General features: G+C 36.8%; 1 protein-coding gene and 1 pseudogene across 1 annotated transcript; one reads left to right on the top strand and one right to left on the bottom strand.

Moving 5' to 3' along the window:
• LOC109104137 overlaps positions 1 to 15340 on the bottom strand; it is a 58932-nt pseudogene extending 43592 nt beyond the window's left edge.
• Positions 15341 to 16380: 1040 nt separating this feature from the next.
• LOC122134004 (dual specificity protein phosphatase 19-like) lies at positions 16381 to 20083 on the top strand. The gene is made up of 4 exons (XM_019117751.2): positions 16381 to 17103; positions 17763 to 17809; positions 17889 to 18041; positions 18780 to 20083. The coding sequence occupies exons 1-4, from the start codon at positions 16881 to 16883 to the stop codon at positions 18996 to 18998; spliced, it is 642 nt and encodes a 213-aa protein (XP_018973296.1). The 5' UTR covers positions 16381 to 16880; the 3' UTR covers positions 18999 to 20083.
• The last annotated feature ends 2119 nt before the right edge of the window (positions 20084 to 22202 follow it).

Here is a 22202-nt window from a genome sequence, read left to right as displayed (position 1 = left end):
AGACTTACGTTGTTGTTGCGTGTCTCGACGGCTGGGAATTTTCTAACGATGAATTTCACGGCTGACTCCAGGTTTTTGTCAATCAGGTAAGAAGGGCTTTGCCTTGGGATCTCCACAGGCCTTTACAAACGAACAGGAAAAAACATCAATGCTAAATGTGCAACAGCTCGAACAGGACCACTGTGAACGTGCAGAAAACTGACTGATATTCCACTGATCATGGAACAAAGATTCAAACTGTTTGAAAGAGATCAGAGAGGATGAAAAGTGAGGTAAAGTGCAGGGATTTGATCACAGTTAGAAAATGCAGTGGAAGAAATGTAAAAAAAAAACAGAAAACAAAACAAAAATAAATAAGAAAGAGCCAGAATGTTGAGACTGAAAATAGAGACTGAAAGTGAAAAAAGGACAGACAGAATGGAAAGTAGGAATGGGAATCAAAAGGAATTTAATGATCCAATGGTCATCACGATTTTTAGAACCCTTTAGGAAGAACAAAATAATTGATTCAAACTATATTGTATAACACTATAACATACCAAATATACTTTGTAAAAATAAATATATTTTATTATATAAAGATATAGAAATATTTTTGACTCATTTGATCAAAAACAATCTGTTCAAAAGAGAAATTTGTTTGGGAATCAAACTACAACCAGTAAGTATGATGTAACAAAACATTTTTTTTTTTTTTTAGCATATAATTTTTTTGGGTTTATTTACAATCAATTAAGAACGTAAAAACACATAATTCATTTAGTACATTGCTCAGGGTTTTGTTTTAAAAATGGTAAAGTTCTGGATTCCCAACCCTAATGGAAGGACAGATAAAAAGGGAAAAAGAGGAAAAGAGAGAGGACAGAATTGAAAATGCTCTTCAAACAGACAAGGTGCTGCGTGAGAAGTTGGAGAGCAGTTAGTGGAACACGGACAGCAGTGTATGATCAGAAACAGTCCTGGAGAGAGAGAGAGCAACAGAGAGATGGTGGGTATGCTGGACAGTGCGTCTGATTGGCTGGCTGTTCTGTAAGAGGTGAGTGTCTTACAGAGTGAAGGAGCTGGAACGCGCCAGTGGACGTGCAGCTGAGGCAGGGCGGTGTGTATGGTCACATGACACATTACATGATGCTTTACATGCACCTAGGGCTAACGCAGCATCGAAACTCAAGACCATTCCAGTGTGCACGGCAACACACAGAGGCTCTAGGTGCTGTAAGACAATGTGTTTTTAACGAAGCCCATTAGGTCGTTCCCAAAAAAAAAAAAAAAACGACACCGCATGCCTAGCAAACTGACACTCAGACCCTGGAAATAATGCAAACCGGCAATCAGCTCTGGGTAACAGAACGAAACCCATTAACATTAAATTACATTAGCTCCTGTGCCCGCTGATAATTTAACACAGCCAATCACAGTGGAGTGAGTAAATAAACCCATAGAGAATCTACACTCAAAAAATGGCTGGTTATGTTCTTCCTTGTTCTTTATCGTACTGACATCCAACTGGTGTTTTGCATTTAAAAGAAAAGTTTGTGAAAATAAGGAGGATGGTAAAAATAAAACAAACAAATAAGGGGAAAAAATGGGGGGGGGGGGGAGAAAAATAAGCCTCATGCATTAATAATATTACCCCAACAAATGTAAGCAATGGTTCATAGTTACATATATTTGGCTGGGTGATAGTAGTGAATTGGCCGATATTAGTGATTTTTTTTTTACTTTTGTCATCATATAGCTAGCGCCAGATAACACTAAATTTGAAACATTTTATGAACATTTATTCATATTTCATATTGTACATTATTATGCTTAAGGGATTTTAGGCATCACATTATAATGTACAGTAAAAAAAAAAACATGGATAAATATTAATTGATCTGACACTGACAAAACTATTGATCTTTGTTTTTAGTATAGTATAAAATTTTTACATGAAAAAATATTAGTATTTTAACTAATTGTAATTATACATTTTAAATACACAAAGTAACAATGGCTGTCGAAATAAAGGCTCATAAAAAAAAAACATAAGCTATTTCAGAATAAACATACGAAAAACTAACAAAATTATAATACATAAAAAAATCATAAAAAAAATAAATGAATAATTTAATCAATATAAACCACCAATCACAAACCAATCAACATCTGTAAGACTGGAATAAGTTTAAGACTGAAAACAACAATCAAAACAAAACTCTCTTCGCTAAAGAAACAGAAATAAATCAGTTTAAAGAAAGATTAAACTGAAGAATCCTGCAGGTGTTACGGTTTGGGAAGGGCCTTTTTTGTGAGTTGCGTACAGAAAGATCATGGGACATGAAACTGGTAGGAGAGCGGGGGGAAAGGGGGGGCTGAGATTTTAGGAAGGTGAAAAGCTGTGCAAACCTTCCAAACTTGTCCTTGCTGGGGAAGCATTGTAACAGAAAGAGAGAAAATTACACATAAACACAGGTTCCAACGTCTACCATGCATGTTCACTTCAAAACAAATTAGCTTTGGGAACTAAATGTAAGTCGTTCCAGTTAGTGTGTTGGTTCGGGTCCTAAGGAGGGACGCAAAGGGGTCAGTTGGGTCACACAGTGCATTGAGAGGCAGTCGTTCCCAGAGCTAACATTGACGCCATGCAGAATTCACTCCTCCGGGAGCAGGAACACTGTGGGCTGAGTTCAGAATTCACGTCCATGTTCAAGAAAAGACCAGGAAGTTGGTGATTAGTCAAAGAAACATAATCCATGCAAGTAAAAGGGAACCAAACATGTTCACAAAATAACTGAAATCAGATCTGAACTTAAAGAATGACGAACAGAAACAGACTGCAAGAATAGAGCGAGCAAACAAACAAAACAGACAAACAAACAAACAAAAATGTCATTATTATCTGCTTCCAATGCATCAAAGCATCTCATGCACAGAATAAGACCAAAGGGTCAATTACAGTGAACCGTCATAGACCGCAGACTGAATCTATTCTTGTCAACTTTGACTACCCCTGCCATTTCAATCCGAAGTAATAGCAGGTAAGAGTAATAGATGATACAACAAGTACTGCACTAAATGTGCTCGTTCATTTGAATTTAGTTTACCTGTTACTCTAAGAGGTGTAGCTCCTGATTAAATAATATATTTTTCCTATGGTCTGGATTTTCTACACACTTTCAGAAAAAAAGGTCACTGGGGCAGTACCTTTTCAAAAGGCACACCTTTGTACCTAAAGAGTCCATATTGGTACCTTAAAGCTACATATTAGTAACTAAAAGGTACAAAAGTGTACCTTCTGAAAAGGTACTGCCCCAATGACAACTTTTGTACATTTTTTTCTATTGTCTCTAACACCTTTTCCACTAATATGATGTTGGTGCCAGTACAGCCACACAGAGGTCAATGTTACAGGGTTGTTTTGGGTTGCTTTGGTTGATTTGAGTTTGAGTGAGCTAATTTGAGTCTGACAAGTAAGAATAAACAACAAGCTAGTTAACATTCTATCTTTCATTGCATTCAATTATATAATACTTTATTTTAGTGCGTCAACAATCAGAGCTGTTGTTGAAGAGTGTGCATAAATTCACAAGGAAACATTGTAGCATGATGCACGAGGGAACCTGTGTTGAATCAAACATCAAATAAAGCAAAATAATAGGCAACAAAAAATAGTTAAGTACTAGTCATCAGAAGCCATGTATATTTTAATTACGTAGTCGAAGCTGCTGACTTAAAGGGATAGTTCATCCACAAATTAAACTTCTGTCATCACTTACTTATCATCCACTTGTTCCAAACCTGTATGAGTTTCTTTCTTCTTCTGAACACAAAAGAAGGTATTTTGAAGAATGCTGGGAACCAAACAGTTGACCAACATTCTTCAAAATACCTTCTTTTGTGTTTAACAGCTGAAAGAAAATCATACAGGTAAGGGACAACTTGAGGATGAGTAAATGATGACTATCTTCTGATATTGTGATCTTGTAGACATTATTACTCCACCAACACCTTTGCATAACATCATTACCAACAGTCGTATACTGTAGAGCCAACATGGTTCAAATGGCGACCATGTTACTAGAATTTTGGGAAACAGTCATGACTAGCTAGTTAAGTTTCTTCAACAGTGTATCACACTACGGCAGTTAATCAGCGAGTTCCATCATTGTACAGGAAACTCATCCTAGAATGGTTCCAGGGTTGGGCACTGGCTTTGGCAACAGCATTCTTTTGGTGGAAAAGGGCTCTAAACAGACTGTGAGATAAGAATGCACTTCCTGAGGTTGTTTCCATAGAAGGATTCTGCTGTGACACAGTTTTGCTACCAACTAAAACTAAGTTATGCTAAAACCATAAATTCCAACAGCATTTACTACAACTCATGTTTAAAACTAAGTCAGTGTAGACAGTTATCAGTCTGTGCTTAAATTGCACAGACAAGATGAGAGGTGAAATAATGAAAAATTAAAAATATGAAAAACAAGCATCAAATTCTATTGGCTTAAATAGTAAACTTTACAAACCAAAAAGAGCAAGAATAAAAATGTCATTTCTAGAGATGCACCGAAATAAAAATTCTTGGCCGAAGCTGAACAAAATGAAACACTAGGCCGAAAGCTGAATGCCGAACATGGTTTTTCACGTTTTCCCCCCATTTTGCCAATTTTTTCACCATTTGTATAAATTAAATAGCCAAAATGTGTGGGTTTTTTTTTTTTTACTGTTTTGCCTTGCTTTTCAAAGAACAAATCATTTACAAAACAACAATTTAAAATATTTGCTAAACACTATGGGTGTGACGAGACACTTATCCCACGAGACGAGACATGAGGGTTCACCGGAACGAGACGAGACAAGATTTTTAAACTTTTTTAAAGAAATCCTCAATGATGAAATATATAGACTGAAAACCCAAAATGCAAAAAAAAAAATATAGGTGCATTTTGAAATCAAATTGTACTTTATGAAATTAAAAATCTATTTTAATAAATTGTATGCAGGTATAAACAACATGTAAACACTGCAAAAGGTTTTGCCACAAACTCAACTGACAGGCATGTAATTGCACAAAATTAAATAGTATACACAAAAATAAATAAACAACACAAATAATATCCCTTTAAAGTAGCAGACAGTGAAGTTTATCTAGTAAACTGATTTCCACTTTAATAATAAAAAAAACAACTAAATTTTTTTAATAGTATATACATTTTTACATCAATTTATTAAAAGTTTAACATAAAATACATGTTTAGGGCCCTATGAAATATTTTATTTTTTTCTCACCATATTATTTATATTTTTTATTGTTACCAAATTCTGTTTTTTAGCATGTCAAACTATTTGAACGCATAACACAATTTAATTTATTCATTTTATTTTTTATTAAAGTTGCCTTATGAATTTTTTTTCCCTCAGAAGTTCTGTGTTGTGTATTTACATTTTTCTGGTTATCAAATGAAGGCATAAAACATTAATTTTAATAATTTATCATTTAATTATTGAAAATTAAGCAAACATTTTTGGCAAACAAAGGGGATTTACTATTAAAATTAAAACATGGAAGAAATGTTGTGTGATTATTCCTTTTAAATAATGTTTGTTTCATTTAAGTAGTAGTAAAAGGTTCATTAAGTGACTCTCAGAGCAGTTCTGGAGATGTTGTTCATGTGTTTACATCATCATTTAGTGAGACGGCAGACGCTGAAATCATCGCGAGCATCACACAAGCTTCAGTGTGTGTGTGTTTGTGTGTAAACTGCACGTCTGCGCAATTCATTAACAGAGACAGGCAGAACATGCAGGATTCATATTTAAATCGACTTTTGCTGCTTTATATTTACAGATACTAGTCCATATCATGATTTGATTTAAGTGTAATGACCTATTTTTGGTTAATTAATTCAAAATTTGAGAAATTCTGTGACATTTCGCGTTAAACTGTGAATTCTGTTTTTATGACTGGATAAAGACTTCACTGCGTAATTTTTCCTCTTATCATGTGGCCACTTGCATAATGTGAACATAATATCTTACATACCTTATATTACATACAACTGGTGAAAGGGCCAGTGTAATGCAAATATATCTGAAAGGTCTGCACGAGGATATCGTCACCTTCTCGCGAGGCTAATCAGATCTCGCAAGACACATCAGATCTCGTCACACCCCTACTAAACACTGAACATTTTTTAACATTCTAGCAGACATTATACCAATAAAACACAACTTAAAGGGTTAGTTTACGATTCGATTCACTACAGGAGGCCTTTGTTAATAATTATAATAATATTTTTTGACCATTTTTTAGACCCCTTTCTTGAATCAGGCATGTATTTTTTAGCGTGCAAATAAATGCAGCCTTGCTGAGCAGAAAATACTTCTTTTAAAACATTAGAAAATATTACAGATCCCAGTCTGCACACTGTGTAAATGTTAAAATAAATGTATTAATAGAGCTGTTGTAATAAATATTTTTTGATTATTATTTTCTTTTTTCTTTTACAGAACAACAGTAAAATTACAATGATAACATTTATTAATGTTGATTGAGTTTTTTTTCTCAGCTTTTATTTTGGCAGAAACCCGAAGAAAGACCTCAGCGCTTCCTTTTGTTGACAAATGATTCTCATTAAGAATCTGGGAAGACGTTTGTTGCACGTATCACATTGTCACATGCCTTGTAAAAAAATCATAAAAATGTTACTGAGCAGCCGACGAGTAACACTGTTTCAGCACAGATTTTCCTTGCACTTTGAACCCTGGCGCCGTGAGCTCATGCAGCACTGTCTGAACACATGCAATTCATGCTTGTATTAGAAAAACATAACATTCTGTAGTTTATTTAATTGTTTAAGGGCATTTCGTGATTTCAATCATCATACAGCAACCAGCAACCAGCAGATGCAGTACTAAACAGCAAATGCAGTACTAAACAGTCTCTCGCTGTAGGTGCTTGTAATGATTTTTGCGTCTTTCTCTGACAGCTTTAGATGTTTCCACACTGACATCATGTTCGCTGCATTATCACGCGCCTCTATTTGATCCTGTCAAGTCATTGTTCGGTACAAATTATTCAGTCTTTTTTTTTGCTATTTTTAGGCGAATAATTTCAGTTGCAGAACATTCGGTGCATCCCTAGTCATTTCATGAATTCAGAATCAAATAAACATCTATGAACATCATTTTAACTCCCTCTCTGTATCCACCACATTGCAACATAGATCTTACAGCACTCAATGCAATGCCTGCCAGTTGCTAGGCAACAGGAATACCAAAAGCATGTATTCCAATTTCTAGTCCTGTGGAAAAGCCATCCCTCAACAAAATTTGACAGAAAAAAAACACAATATGAAATAATGGGATATAAAAAAAAATAATTGGATATAAAAAAATAATTGGAAATAAAGTGTGCTCTACCTTGTTGTATTCTGAATGGATATGGTGCATGGGAGTACAGACGAACAACAGAATATGACTAATATTGAGTTGACCCCCGATGTGAGGTCAGACATACACAAGTGACATCAGTGGGCATGGAGAGACAGGCGGCACTCCTGAGACCTTCTTGTGCTCTAAATGGGCATCACACACACTGATGAATTCACGGCCAGAGGGAGGAAAAAAATGCTAACAGTGCTGATCTTCCACTAGCCCACGTTCTGCTGTGATCTGGACTAGAGGTTGACCGATTGATCGGTTTTGCTGATTAATCGGCACCAATAGTTGATTGCTGGAACTATACTATACTATAGTGCATATTTTCTTATCATTAAGTAAATCATTTGTTGTCTAAATGCTGCATTAGTAAGAAAGGACAGCAGTATGTTTACCATCAATGCTGAGAGGATGCGAACATTAGCATTACCTCAAGCGATTAAAACAATGTGACCAAAATACACGCTAGTCTGGCCCAAATGTTTAATGTTACGATTGTTACGATCTATTTGCATTAGTTTATATCCACTGGTCACATTAGGGCTGCACGGTTAATCAAACACGATTAATCGCGATTGTCATGCACATTTTGTCAGTAAAGCCAGTTCTGTGATTAGTAGTAAATCCCCATCACCTGCTTTCAGGTGGAGCAGCATTTACTACACAGAGCCGTAGTTCTCTGACAAGCTATGCAAAATCGCGTTCATAATCGCAGACGACATAATCATAGGATTATGAAAACGATGAAATCGTTTGCGGTATTGACAGCTGTTTGCGTATCTTCTCAGTGAACAAACGGCTCTGTGTAGTAAATGCTGCTCCATCTGAGAGCACGTGAAAATACCACATTTAAAAACATGTTTTCATAACGTCAGCCGAGTGTTTGAAATGAACCTTCTGTGAGATGATGTGGCTTCTTAAACAGAATAATTAAGGCACACAATATGTCATTGCATTCTAAGCAGTGATAATGGCTTTGTCAATTAGCATTTCATTATAGATATTAGGGTTGGGCCGACAGATGATCATCACGATGTTAAGTTGACATCGTGATTCTCCCCCCCACCCACCCCCTCTCATGCAATCCCAGTTCCACGTTTGGAAAGGAAATGACGTGTACAACAAAAACCCTAAAGGGTGTTAAAGGGTTACTCCACCGCAAAATGAAAATTTTGTCATTAATCACTTACCCCCCCCATGTCATTCCAAACCCATAAAAGCTTTGTTCATCTTTGGAACACAATTTAAGATATTTTGGATGAAAACAGGGAGGCTTGAGACTGTCCCATAGACTGCCAAATAAATAACAGTGTCATGGTCCAGGAAAGTATGAAAAGCATCGTCAGAATACTCCATCTGCCATCAGTGATTCAACGTAACGTTATGAAGCGACTAGAATACTTTTTGCACACGAAGAAAACAAAAATAACAACTTTATTCAACAATTCCTCTCCTCTGTGTCTCTCCAAATCAGCGTAGCGCCATTTTGGCAATTCTGAGCTTCTGTGTCAGCCGCGCTGCGCCGATGCACTGTTTGCTTTCAAACCAAAACGTAAATACACGTAAAAAATGTATCCTTGTGGCGTGGCTGATACAGAAGAGCATACGCCGCCTGCTTACAGCTCAGAATTGCCAAAATGGCGCTATGCTGATTTGGAGAGACACAGAAGAGAATGACATGGGGGTAAGTGAATAATCACACAATTTTCATTTTGGGATGGAGTATCCCTTTAATAGCTTATGAGATATGTCTGCGGCGCCATCTTTGCTCTCGATGGCGCCGCAGACGGCTGCTTCAGTGCTTGGCTCTCCAGTGTTTGTACTGTTTTTGTTCATTTTTCCTGTTTTTTGTTTAACAAACACGATCAGTTTCACCAGGGAAGAACTGCTGAACATTCGGCAGAACACAACACAAGATCTTTTCAAGGATTTCAATTATTCAGACGTTTTACTGAACGTTGTTGTCGGCGGAGCAGCGGCGCTGATCAAACGCTTCAGGACGCGCAAACGGGGGAAGCGAGCTGGTGCGCTCGTTAGACTCAGGAAGCGCGGATTTCGAACGCCGTTGCCTAGCATCCATCTGGCAAATCTCCGCTCTCTACCCAACAAAACGGACGAAATCCTTCTGCTCTCTCGGACAAATAAGGATTTCTCACACTCTGCTGCTCTGTGTTTCACGGAAACCTGGCTCAATGACGCCATACCGGACAGTGCGCTCCATCTGCCGGGCTTTCAGCTGTTCAGAGCGGATCGCGACGCAGAATCAACGGGGAAATCGCGCGGCGGCGGGACATGCTTTTACATCAATGAACGGTGGTGTACAGATGTAACTTTGTTAAAGAAGATGTGCTGCTCAGATCTCGAAACACTCTTCATTAACTGCAAGCCGTTCTATTCGCCACGGGAGTTTCACTCGTTCATTCTGGTGAGTGTTTATATCCCTCCGCAAGCGCACGTAAGTCTGGCTTTACAGAAACTCGCTGACCAGATTACAGAGACAGAACAACAACACCCGGACTCTGTTTTAATCATTCTTGGGGACTTTAATAAAGCCAATCTCTCCCGTGAACTGCCAAAATACAGACAGCATGTTACATGTCCCACCAGAGACAGTAATATATTGGATCACTGTTACACCACAATAAAGGATGCATATCACTCTGTTCCACGAGCAGCTTTGGGACTGTCTGATCACTGTCTGGTTCATCTTATACCAACCTACAGGCAGAAACTTAAATCTGCTAAACCTGTAGTAAAGACTGTAAAGAGATGGAACAACGAAACAGAGCAGGATTTACAAGCCTGTTTTGACCTCACTGATTGGAGTGTTTTTGAAGCTGCTACCACCAATCTGGACGAACTCACAGAGACCGTAACATCATATATTAGTTTTTGTGAGTATATATGCATTCCTACCAGGACTTATTTAACATTCAACAATGATAAGCCATGGTTTACAGCAAAACTCAGACATCTTCGTCAGGCCAAAGAGGATGCCTACAGAAATGGGGACAGAGTCTTGTACAATCAGGCCAGGAACACACTGAACAAAGAGATTAGAGCGGCTAAAAAGACCTACGCTAAAAAGTTGGAAGACCAGTTTACTTCCAACGACTCAACTTCAGTGTGGAGTGGACTGAGAGCCATCACTAATTACAAGACACCATCCTCCTGCACTGAGGCTAATCAACGACTTGTTAACGACCTGAATGAGTTTTATTGTAGATTTGAAACCCCCAACACCCATTCTGACCATCTCTCTACACAACCGTTAACACCTCCTGCAATCCCCCTCTCCACACCTCCTGCTCTTCAAATCTGTGAAGATGATGTGCGCCAGGTCTTCAGGAAGAACAAAAGAAGAAAAGCACCAGGCCCAGATGGCGTTACACCAGCCTGTTTGAAAACCTGTGCTGACCAGCTGGCCCCCATCTTTTCACAGATCTTCAACAGATCTCTGGAGTTGTGTGAAGTGCCTTCCTGCTTCAAACGCTCCACCATCATCCCCATTCCAAAGAAACCCAAGATTACAGGACTTAACGACTACAGACCTGTGGCTCTAACATATGTCGTCATGAAGTCGTTTGAAAAACTGGTTCTGGCTTATCTGAAGGACATCACTGGACCCTTACTGGACCCCCTGCAGTTTGCTTACCGAGCAAACAGGTCTGTGGATGATGCAATCAACATGGGATTGCACTTCATCCTGCAACATCTGGACAAAACAGGGACTTATGTGAGGATCCTGTTTGTGGACTTCAGTTCGGCTTTCAACACCATCATCCCAACAGTCCTCCAGACCAAACTGACCCAGCTCTCTGTTCCTAGTTCTATCTGTCAGTGGATCACCAGCTTTCTGACAGATAGGCAACAGCTAGTGAGACTGGGGAAATTCATGTCCAACAGCTGATCCACCAACACTGGTGCCCCTCAGGGATGTGTTCTCTCCCCCCTGCTCTTCTCGCTGTACACCAACGACTGCACCTCAAAAGACCCCTTTGTCAAGCTCCTGAAGTTTGCAGACGACACCACACTCATCGGTCTCATCCAGGACGGGACGAGTCTGCTTACAGACAAGAGGTTGAGCAGCTGGCTGTCTGGTGCAGTCTTAACAACCTGGAGCTGAACACGCTCAAAAACAGTGGAGATGATCGTGGACTTCAGAAGAAACCCCCCTGCACTCCCCCCACTCACCAACATGAACAGCACTGTGGCTGCAGTGGAGTCATTCAGATTCCTGGGAACCACCATCTCTCAGGACCTGAAGTGGGACAATCACATTGACTCCATTGTTAAAAAGGCCCAACAAAGGCTGTACTTCCTTCACCAGCTGAGGAAGTTTAACCTGCCACAGGAGCTGCTGAAACAGTTCTACTCAGCCGTCATTGAGTCTGTCCTGTGCACTTCAATAACTGTGTGGTTTGGTTCAGCTACAAAATCAGACATCAGAAGACTACAGAGAACGGTTCGGACTGCTGAAAGGATTATTGGTACTTCCCTGCCCACCCTTCAAGAACTGTATACATCCAGAGTGAGGAAAAGGGCTCAGAAAATCACTCTGGATCCCTCACACCCAAGTTACCCCATCTTTGAACTCTTGCCATCTGGCCGGCGCTTCAGAGCCGCAAATACCAGGACAGTCAGGCACAAGAACAGTTTCTTCCCCCAGGCAATCTACCTCATGAACAGTTAAATGTTCCCCACTTATACAATAAAAATGTGCAATATCCTTATATTTTTTTTTTACCCCTTCATCCTAGTACATCCCTGCATCTTACTCAATCCAATTCCATTATCATTTATAGCACAATTGTTTATACACTTATTTATCTGCAAAGGGTTTTTATTTTTTATTTTTTTGACTATGTGTTGTTGTCTTTTGTGTACTGGAAGCTTATGTCACTAAAACAAATTCCTTGTATGCGCAAGCATACTTGGCAATAAAGCTCTTTCTGATTCTGATTCTGATTCTGATTCTGAGATGGGAGGATAAAAAAATATATATTTCAAAACTTTTTTCTTGCAATTATATCGTGGGGTAAGTATAGGTGACTATATAAATTGCGGGCATCAGGGAGCCGCTATAGAAACCACTTTCGATTTCATTTTAGAGATTCGCCCAACCCTAATAGATGTACTTTATTATGATGAAAATTATAATAAGAAGAACTCAGATAAACCATTTATTACAGTAGTCGTGTGTTTATTAGTCACGTTGAATCAATAAAAGCAGTAAAATCTTCTGTTTATTTCTTCATATTTGGATTTTCAGCGAGAGAGTGCCCTCTGGCCTTTGGATGGAGATTTACTACTGATCACAGAACTGTGCATCACTGAAAGATACACATGAAAATCGCAGCTTCTGCCTAATCGGGATTTTTTTTTAACTGAATCTCAAATTCATATACCCCACTTTGTTCATACCTGAAGTAACTTTTTGCTCATTTGGTGCTTAAATAAAGTGTTTTAGACCACCGCTTGAACTGAACGTGATGCGTCCAGTCAATACCTGCGAATTGTCCTAGATGCAGAGCTACGCTTTTGCATTTCTAACATTAGAATTATTGAAAGCTGTAGAAGTTTTCCTTGTTAGAGTGTGTTAATTTTAACATTTACTAACACACTTTTAAATGTTAATATTTCTTCTGTTAACATTAGTTAATGAACTATGAGCTAATTTTAATGATCAGTAAATAATTAATATTAATATTTTTATTCATTTACAAATTATGGTTCAGTACTTTTTTTTTATATAGTAAAGCTAGGGCTGTACAATTAATCGCATTCGATTGTCATGCGCATCTCGTCAGTAAAGCCGGTCCCATGATTAGTATTAAATCAGCATCACCTGCTTTCAGATTGAGCGGCTTTCACTACACAGAGCCGTAGTTCACTGACAATTAGACAAAATTACCCTCATAATCGCAGATGAATCGCATTCGATTTCAAACTCAATATCATCTAGCTTGTCAGTGAACTACGGCTCTGTGTAGTGAAAATAAATACCATAATTACTTGGTGACAATGAAGCACCTTCCTGCCATATACACATTTGTGCATAAAAAAACATAAAAATAGGGCACAATGTACATATTAATATAAGGAAATTTTCCATATTGTTTTTATTTATTATTATTATTTTATTTTTAAAGGTGTTTTATCTGTATTTTAAATGTTGCACTTCATTGTATTGAGTTTTAGTGTTTTAAATGGTTGAGTTTTATATGGTTAACGAAAATGTTTGGAATATTAATGAACATATATTTTTTTAGGCCAATTTACAATTTGGCCTTTTTTTCAGATAATCAGAATTAGTTTGTTTGATTGTTAGACTTTTGCTTTGCAAAAAAATTTCCCTGTAATTTTATGTAAAATAAGCACTTAAATTAATTTTAATAATTTAATTTTAATGTTGTTAATATATTTGTTTAGTGTGGCCAGACAAATAACTTGATAACTATTCTAGTTATGACACAGTGTCACACAAATAATGTAATATAATTTAAATTATATTATTTATATTTACATATAAATAAAAATTTAAAACATAATAGTAAAAATACATTAAATATATATTAGAAAAATAAATATTTGCATTAAAATAATGAAAAATTGCCATGAAAATAATGTCACAATATAAAACATTTAAGCAAAATATCTTTGGATTTTGTTTTAAAATATGACCCGGACATATTGGTGTTTCTGTGATATTCACCCAAATATGTTTAATATCCAATAATCCCATCCCATAATGCCTCTGAATCTTAGATCAATGATTTCTTGTTACAACTCAGCAAAATCAAACAGTTACACTAACGATTAAAATCACTCCTCACTATCAAAAGGAACTGATAAAATAGCAATACTGCAGGACACGACCGTGTCAAACCACCAGCAGACCCACCTCAGAACCCTACAGATCTGACATCTGTCAGACATACTGTTGACTTCAGGTATGACAGCTGAAGGAGTGCAAGGGCTTAGTGTGCTGTTTTCAACACACCCATTGACAAATCAAACAGACAGATTCGATTTATCCAGCACTGTCCGGCCACTACCAACTAGCCACAATTAGATCTTTGTAGAAACTCACGCTTTCAGAGCTGAGATGTCTGGACTGGATTATCCTCCTTTATAGATGGGTCATTATAAGTGCTTTAAAAGCGGGGTCACGGTGAGGTTCTAGTCTGGACACACAGTGTTCACAGGCCTTCTCAATCATGGCTTTGTGCACTTATCCCTGAATAGACAGTGCCAGTAAATAGATGTTTAGCATGGTATCTTTGCTTTATGATCGCAGGGGAGGTAAAACTAAGACATGACCTATCCTCATCTCACCAACTAATATGGATTAGATCGACTCGTTTCGCCTGGAGATTCACTAGCCTGTGCTAAATCTCATTCAAAATGAGCCAGTAATGCAGAATACAGCGTAAACATTGATTTATGGCTGTGTCGCGCACACACACGCACGCACTCAATCAGGGCCTGGCCTCATCAACCCCGTGTGTGTATTTGTGTGCGCTTACTGCAGTCGTCCGAAACACTCATGCAAGAAGCTCTTATTCTCACCTTCTTGATGTTGTAGATGCGCGTGAGCATCCCGATGCCGCGGTCGTTGAGGATCGTCAGTTTCTCCGCCAGCTTCTGCTGGCTCGGCTGCAGCGCGCCCCGAGACATGGCTCAAACGACCGTTAAAATGAGCTAAATCACAAGCCAACGGATTCCTCGTGTAGTGTTAAAGGGTAAAGTGCCAAAACGAGTAGGTTTTTAGTGTTAAAATTCGCCCATATTACGGGCTTGAGGCGCGTCGTCGGGGATGTGTGTTTTTTTCTAGGTGTTGCCCTGACGGCCAGAACGAGGCTACTTCCGGCAACGACGTCATTGCGTCATGTGACCAGAGCCCTCCGCAGGACCTCCGCCCCCCTCGTGCTGTTGAAAAGATGTGATTGTTGATTCTGAAGTTATTTTGAAGCTTTATTTGGTTAATTTAATACACAAAAAAGCGTTTTCTATATTTAAAAAAAAAATCCATTTAAAGTGATTTTGTTTTGATAAAGAAATCGAGATTATTTTATGTTAAAGAGTTTAATAGCTGAAGATTAGAAAATGCTGTCATGAGTAATGAAAGAAACAAAGATTTTCGAACTAATTGCTTTGCAAAATGATTCAATTGCGAAACTCTGAAAACATGCGGATCAAAATCGTGTAAATGCAACGTCAACAACACAAATATGCTTAAGAAATGTTTTTATGAAAGTGTAATTATGTAATTCACAAACCATTAAAATTTTATTTTAAACATTTGTAGTGCTTGTTTAATGTCGGAGTCTAGTCTTTGAAGAAGTCTTTATAAAAAGTTTAAAACCCCTGCAAAAAAAAAAAAAAAAAAAAAACACAGCTAAAATCAGCATAAGCTGGTTGGCATGGACAGCTAAAGAAGTGGCCAAAACCCATTTAAAACCAGTCTGCTGACCAGCTATGACCCGCTATGACCAGGCTAGACAACCAGCTAAAACCAGCCAACCAGCTATTTATTCAAAATAGAAATCTTTTGTAACAATATAGCTACACTACACCGTTCAAAAGTCCGGGGTCGGTCATTTTTCTTTCTTTCTTTCCTTCATTTTTGAAAGTAATTAATGTTTTTATTCAGCAAGGATGTTAAATTGATAAAAAAAGGTGACAATACAGACTTATATTGTTTGACAAGATTTCTATATTAAATGCTGTTTAACTTTATTCATCAAATAATCCTGAAAAAGTATAACAGGTTCCAAAACAATATTAAACAGCATAACTGTTTCCAACATTGATAAATCAGCATATTAGAATGATTTCTGAAGGATCATGTGACACTGAAGACTGGAGTAATGATGCTGAAAAATCAGCGTTGCATCTCGGAAATAAATTATATTTTACATTATATTAAAATAGAATACTATAATAATATTTTACAATATTACTGTTGTTTTCTGTATTTTTTGGTCAAATAAATGCAGAAAATACTTGAAAACACATCTTAGGCCTACTGATCCCAAACTTTTGAACAGCAGTGTATATCCCCAAAAACTAAAAAATAAAAAAATAATGTTTTTTAAACTTATTCGAATGGTTAGCTAACTGGGCTCCACCAAAGACCATTTGGTTTTGGCGAGACGAACGTCAACCGATTGCACCCAGAAAATTACTGCCCTGAAAATACGTGAATAATATTAGTTTAAACAGGCTCATATGCAGTTATACTTCTCTCCTTTGGGTGTCACTATAGTTTCATGTTCCCCAGGTAATTATGCTGAGGTGCGCTAATGAATCTTCTCAGTTTTCAGGTAGTATCCAGGTCACAGAAATGTAGACGGGCATTAGGCTACTAGTGAGGGAGCAACGAACGGTCTCACAGCACTAACTTAAATTCGCTCCTTTACATTTCTGCCTTGGACATCTCCACCGCAAATGTGATGCAGTCGCTCGCACAAGAAATAAAATCCTTCTCCAAAGCTAATTTGCGGAAACAATGCACCAGAGTAACGACTTTGAGCGGCAGGCGCATTATTGAGACATGGAAAGGTTCCACTGTACAGGTGGTTGAGGAAACAGTACAGCCTGAAACTGCATGTGGATATATTCAGGATAATAACTGGGACCTTCAGGTTGGATATATTAAACCATATCTATTACTTGGTGAGTAGCTGGTCTTCTCATTTGACACTAGAAAAGTATGAAAGTAGGCCAATATGTAATAAACTCTCGGAATGGGCTGTTTGCTCATTTGGAATAGACATTTTAATCTTTATAAAATGTTTACAAATATGTACTATATAATTGTAGAATTATATTTTACAAGTCATTTTATGTATCATTTTTTGTTGTATATTGAACATCTAAGGTATGCATTAAATAAAATGTATGTTTATCTAATTGTATCTAATGTAAAATTATAAATAAAAATAAAATACAGACGTTTTATAAATAAAAATTATAATTAAAATTATTTAAAAAAATACAAATTATATAAAACACTATTACAAATGATTTTATATACATTTTTATATATTGTAATAATACATTTGTATTTTTAAAGACTTTCATAATTTAATACTTAATTTTTAAATTATTATTGTTATTATTATTATTGCTATTATTTTTGAGTTATGTGGTATATGTTATATGTATCTGATGTTGATTGCTGGGTGTGGTATTAGAGTCTAAGACAAATTTCCAAAAAATGGGACAATAAAGTCTATTATTCTATTCTATTCTATTCTATTCTATTCTATTCTATTCTATTCTATTCTATTCTGCTGTAATAAGAATTAATTTGAATTATGTTTATTTCAAAGGGTCACAAGATGCCGCTCATGACTTTGGTACTTTGAGGAAATATAAGGTGAGTTTATTATTTTATGTTATTTTTAACATAAAATAACTTTGTTTTAAGACTTATAATGTGTTTCCATTGATTTCAGGTCACACATATATTAAATGTTGCGTATGGTGTGGAAAATGCCTTTCCTGACCTGTTCATCTATAAAACACTGAGCATACTGGATCTACCTGACACTAATATCATATCATATATCGAGGAGTGTGCACAATTTATCGACCAGGCTAAAGCTGAGGTAACATTTGCCTTTTGTTTCATGGCGTATTCATGATTACATTTGGTTAATATCATGTGATTTTCAAGAATGTTTTTGCACAATTTTTGTATAATGTAACACCAGTGTACGGAGGTCATTATAAGAGGAACATTTCATTCTCTCTGTGTAATTTCCTGAGTGTTGGGCATTAGCGCCTGGCCTATGTGATACGGCACGGTCATCCAATGGCTAATTCCGTTATTCTAGGTAACGGTGTGGCATGCTGAATAATGGATGCTGAGTTTTCACAATGCATTATTTAGCCAGTTGTAGAAAGATCATATCACTAACGGGCCATTGTTTGTCATACAGCCTCTTTACTAAATAGTGTCGCAAGTCACCCTTAACCTGACACTGCCTCATGATTCAAATTCACTAAGGTTTATGATTACAATGGCTGCTGGAAATAAGTTTCCATTCCTTTGTGAAACGAACATAGTGCCTCCTGTCACCTAATTTACTATGTCGTCTATGTTGCAAAGGGAAACAACAGCTCAGTTAATGAAATAATGTTCTTCTCAACTAGGCAGAAAGTGGTTCTCTCACCCGTAACTTGCAATTTTGTAATTCCTTGCAATTAGCATAGGATTAATTACATGCTTTATAATGGAGCATGTAATGATGTGAAATTAAATGCCTCCATAGAGGGATTCCAGTAGCTTCTGGAAACAGTTTATTTTAATGCTGTCTGACTGAACAATTAGTTTCTCTCTTTAGAAAGGAGTTGTACTTGTCCACTGCAATTCTGGAGTTTCACGTTCTGTTTCGGTCGTCATTGGATATCTGATGTTGAAGGAAAATCAGCCATTTGGTGACACATTTGCACTGGTGAAGTCAGCTCGACCCGCCTCGTGTCCGAATCCAGGTTTCATGGAACAGCTGAAAAACTTCAGACCGCAAGATGCTACACAAGCAAACGGTTTGGGACACGCTTGAACATTATTTTACAGCTGCATCCATTCAATTGCAAAGGGATAGTTCACCCCAAAATTAAAATTCTGTCATAATTTCCCCGCCTAATCCCATTTAAAGCTTTGTTTTTTGTTGTTGTTGTTTTTTTCCATTGAACCCATATGGTGATATTTATAGAGAATGTCCAAGCTGCTCTTTTCCGTGCAGTAAAAGTGAATGGGGACCATGGCTGTCAAGTAAGTTATTTGATGAATGTTTGAGGTGGTTTATTCCTCACACTTACTGTAGCTTAGAATTCACAAAACAAATAATATGGGTTTGGAATGTGGAATATGATGGTGGTAAATAAAGACAGAATTTTATTTTTTTATGAACTGACCTTTTAAAGCCACCAGTGCTTCCATTGTAGTTTCATATATGGCTTTGATTTAACACTTTTGAATTGTCAAAGGTGCTAATATGAAAAAAAGAAACATGGCTGCCTTTCAGTCGAAATTTGAATTGAACTGGCTTCACAGGATGTTGAACTGGAATTTGAATTGAAAAGACAGGAAGAGGAATTTACTGAATTGCAGTACAAAGAAATTCACCATCAAAGAAGAATTGAATTTCATTAGTTCCCATTCTCAGCCTATTCAATTTTGTTTGTAATTTATATGTTCAATTCAATTACAATTCTCATCCTGTGTGCTACTTCGATTTCATTTTCATTTTGGGAATTTACATACAAAAGTCATTCAGATCCAGACACTCATTTCATAATAAATTAAATCTTCAAATGAATCTTAAAGTGTATCATGCGGTTATTTTCCAGTTCTGTTATGATCAGCAGGCATTTAGAATCAACTTTCCAGATAGTGACATCTTGTGGTCAACATTCACATTTAGCATTTTCATTTTTCTGGAAAAATAATTAATTTATTATTATCATTATTATTGTTATTTGTTATTTTTTTTAAAATAAAGACCTGTTTCTTATACTAAGTAACTTGATAGCAGCTCATTTTGTCCTCACTTAACATCCTTGACCAGCATCTGAGATGTTAAGCTGTAATTGTGCAATATACAGTAGTATATAGTATACTGTAGTAACTTAAAAATCAACCAAGAGAGAGGAACTAGTTGAATAAGTATTTCTGTGACATCAGATCTCAGTTCATTTTCTTATGTAATTTTGTAATTTTAATTACATATTTTGATGTTTTTTTGTCCATAGATTGCATAGTAATATAGTGATTTTTTTTTTATTTTTTTTTTAGATTCTTGTTTAATCCTGTTTTTCACTGTTGTGGTTTGTTTTTCTGAAGGAAGAAAATTGTCATTAAAAGCTTGTGAGGATGTTTGACATGTTTGAAATTTATTTAAATTTTTTAGAACTTCTGGGATTAGCTTTGTGGTGTAGACCGAGCCTTGACTTTAAAGTATGGATGTGTGAAATGGATTGTATTGAATAAAATGTGTACATATATACAAAAAATGGCTACTTAAATTTTCTAACAATAATGAATGTAAAAATATTTGAATTTGATTCATAAAGTAGCCTACTTAAAGTAAGAATTATTGTATACATTTTTAAAACATTTAAAATAGTGTCTGTGCAATCAGTTAAGTGTCCCCAACTAAGTGGTAAGTAATGTTTATTTCTATAGCACCTTTCAAGAGCAAGTGTCACAAAGTGCTTTACATCAAAATTATATATTAAAAAAAAGTTTAAAATGGACATGGCAATTAAAAGAACAGATTAGACTAAGCAAACTAAGCAAGCCAAAGGCGACAGTGGCAAGGAACCAAAATCGGTGCCAGAAATGGAGAAAAAACTTCAGCCAGGGGGCAGTTCTCCTCTGGACAGAAGAAACCAGCATGGCAGGGTTTAATTCCAGGTTGCAACACAGATCAGATACAGAGAAAACAGATAAAGAGACAACCCTCTTTCGTGACGCTCTAAATAAATCTGCTCAATACATTTTTTGGGACTGTTTTTATAAAACGGCTCCACTGGTCAGAACAGGCAGGGTTATAGCGCCCCCCTGTGCATGTAATAGAAATGTCACCCTCGAGGTCGCGCACGTCCGCCAGTGGCGCTTTTAACTGGGCTGCCTATATTAGGATGTTATGGTTGCACTAAGGTGACTTGTCTCGAAAACACAGGGAAATTCTTTGGACAGCTGTCGTCACTTCAACTTCCTCTCCCATGTTGTTGATAAACTCGGGGATTTGCTTTTCCACATGGGCACGTTCTCATCCAAGCTCTCCAGGAGAAACATTGTGACCGTGAAGCCCAAAGAGTCCGATGACGGCAGGACGAACCGGGACCTGACCGAGAGCCAGACTCGCGTCATTAAAAATGCAGTTCAGAGGGTCACCCGGGAAGTTCAGAGGGCGTCTGTCAACACCGAGGGAGGCAAGTGATGAGAGCTTCACAGCTGTTTTCAACACTGTCCGTGCTGAAGAAAAGTTTGGCATGGTCAACACTGATGGGTTTGTGTATTAACTTTAAAGATAAAATGATTTCAGACATTTGATTAATGCAGTTATATCAAAGCTAGGGTTTTATATCAAACAATTAATTCACAATTCATTACACGGGATTGGTTTCAGGGTGTGAATTATGATTTGAATCTCGACAGAGGAGGATAAAAAAATTATGTGTTATTTTTAAACACAACAATAGCCTTTTACATTCTTTTACAGTAGCGTCTTCAAACCACTACATAAGCATACAAGTTAGACAAACTACTTGGGCATGGATACTGTAATAATTTATTATTCTATTATTATAGTTGCAAACAACATAAAAATATAACAAAAACTATTAGTGTTTTATTTAAAAACATTTTTTTAGGGTTAGCAAACTGTGCTAGACATTTTTGGCAACACAGAATAAACCTATAAGGCTAATTTAATGACAGGAATTTATTTAAAACATTGACCCATCTGAAACCTAATGAACAAACATAATATTTAATAGCGTACTTAATACTTAGGCTTCTTAAGAAACTCAGGTAGCACTTTTATTTAGATATTCACCAGGGATTTGTTCAGCAAAAGCTAGAACATTTGTAGAAAACATGCCTAATATCTTTTGGGTACAGTTGTTTAGGTGGAAATTTATGGGTGGAATTAGGAGTTTTAAAACTCACTGAATAAACATCATTTGTATGTTTTTTTTCTTTCTTTTTTTTTTTTTTTTGATATGAGAGACTCAGGTAAGCACATTTTCCTTTATAC

The sequence above is a fragment of the Cyprinus carpio genome, chromosome A9, assembly GCF_018340385.1.
Source record: "Cyprinus carpio isolate SPL01 chromosome A9, ASM1834038v1, whole genome shotgun sequence".
Taxonomy (NCBI): domain Eukaryota; kingdom Metazoa; phylum Chordata; class Actinopteri; order Cypriniformes; family Cyprinidae; genus Cyprinus; species Cyprinus carpio.
Note: the sequence above shows the minus strand (reverse complement) of the source record. Positions and strands in the feature narration are given on the sequence as shown.

What these genes read in the sequence shown, in the direction of transcription:
- LOC122134004 (XM_019117751.2), top strand. Translation starts at nt 16,881, where the DNA reads ATGCAGTCGCTCGCACAAGAAATAAAATCCTTCTCCAAAGCTAATTTG. An exon ending in TAAACCATATCTATTACTTG is followed by an intron (nt 17,104 to 17,762) that starts GTGAGTAGCTGG and finishes TTTATTTCAAAG; the next exon opens with GGTCACAAGATGCCGCTCAT. An exon ending in TCGACCAGGCTAAAGCTGAG is followed by an intron (nt 18,042 to 18,779) that starts GTAACATTTGCC and finishes TTCTCTCTTTAG; the next exon opens with AAAGGAGTTGTACTTGTCCA.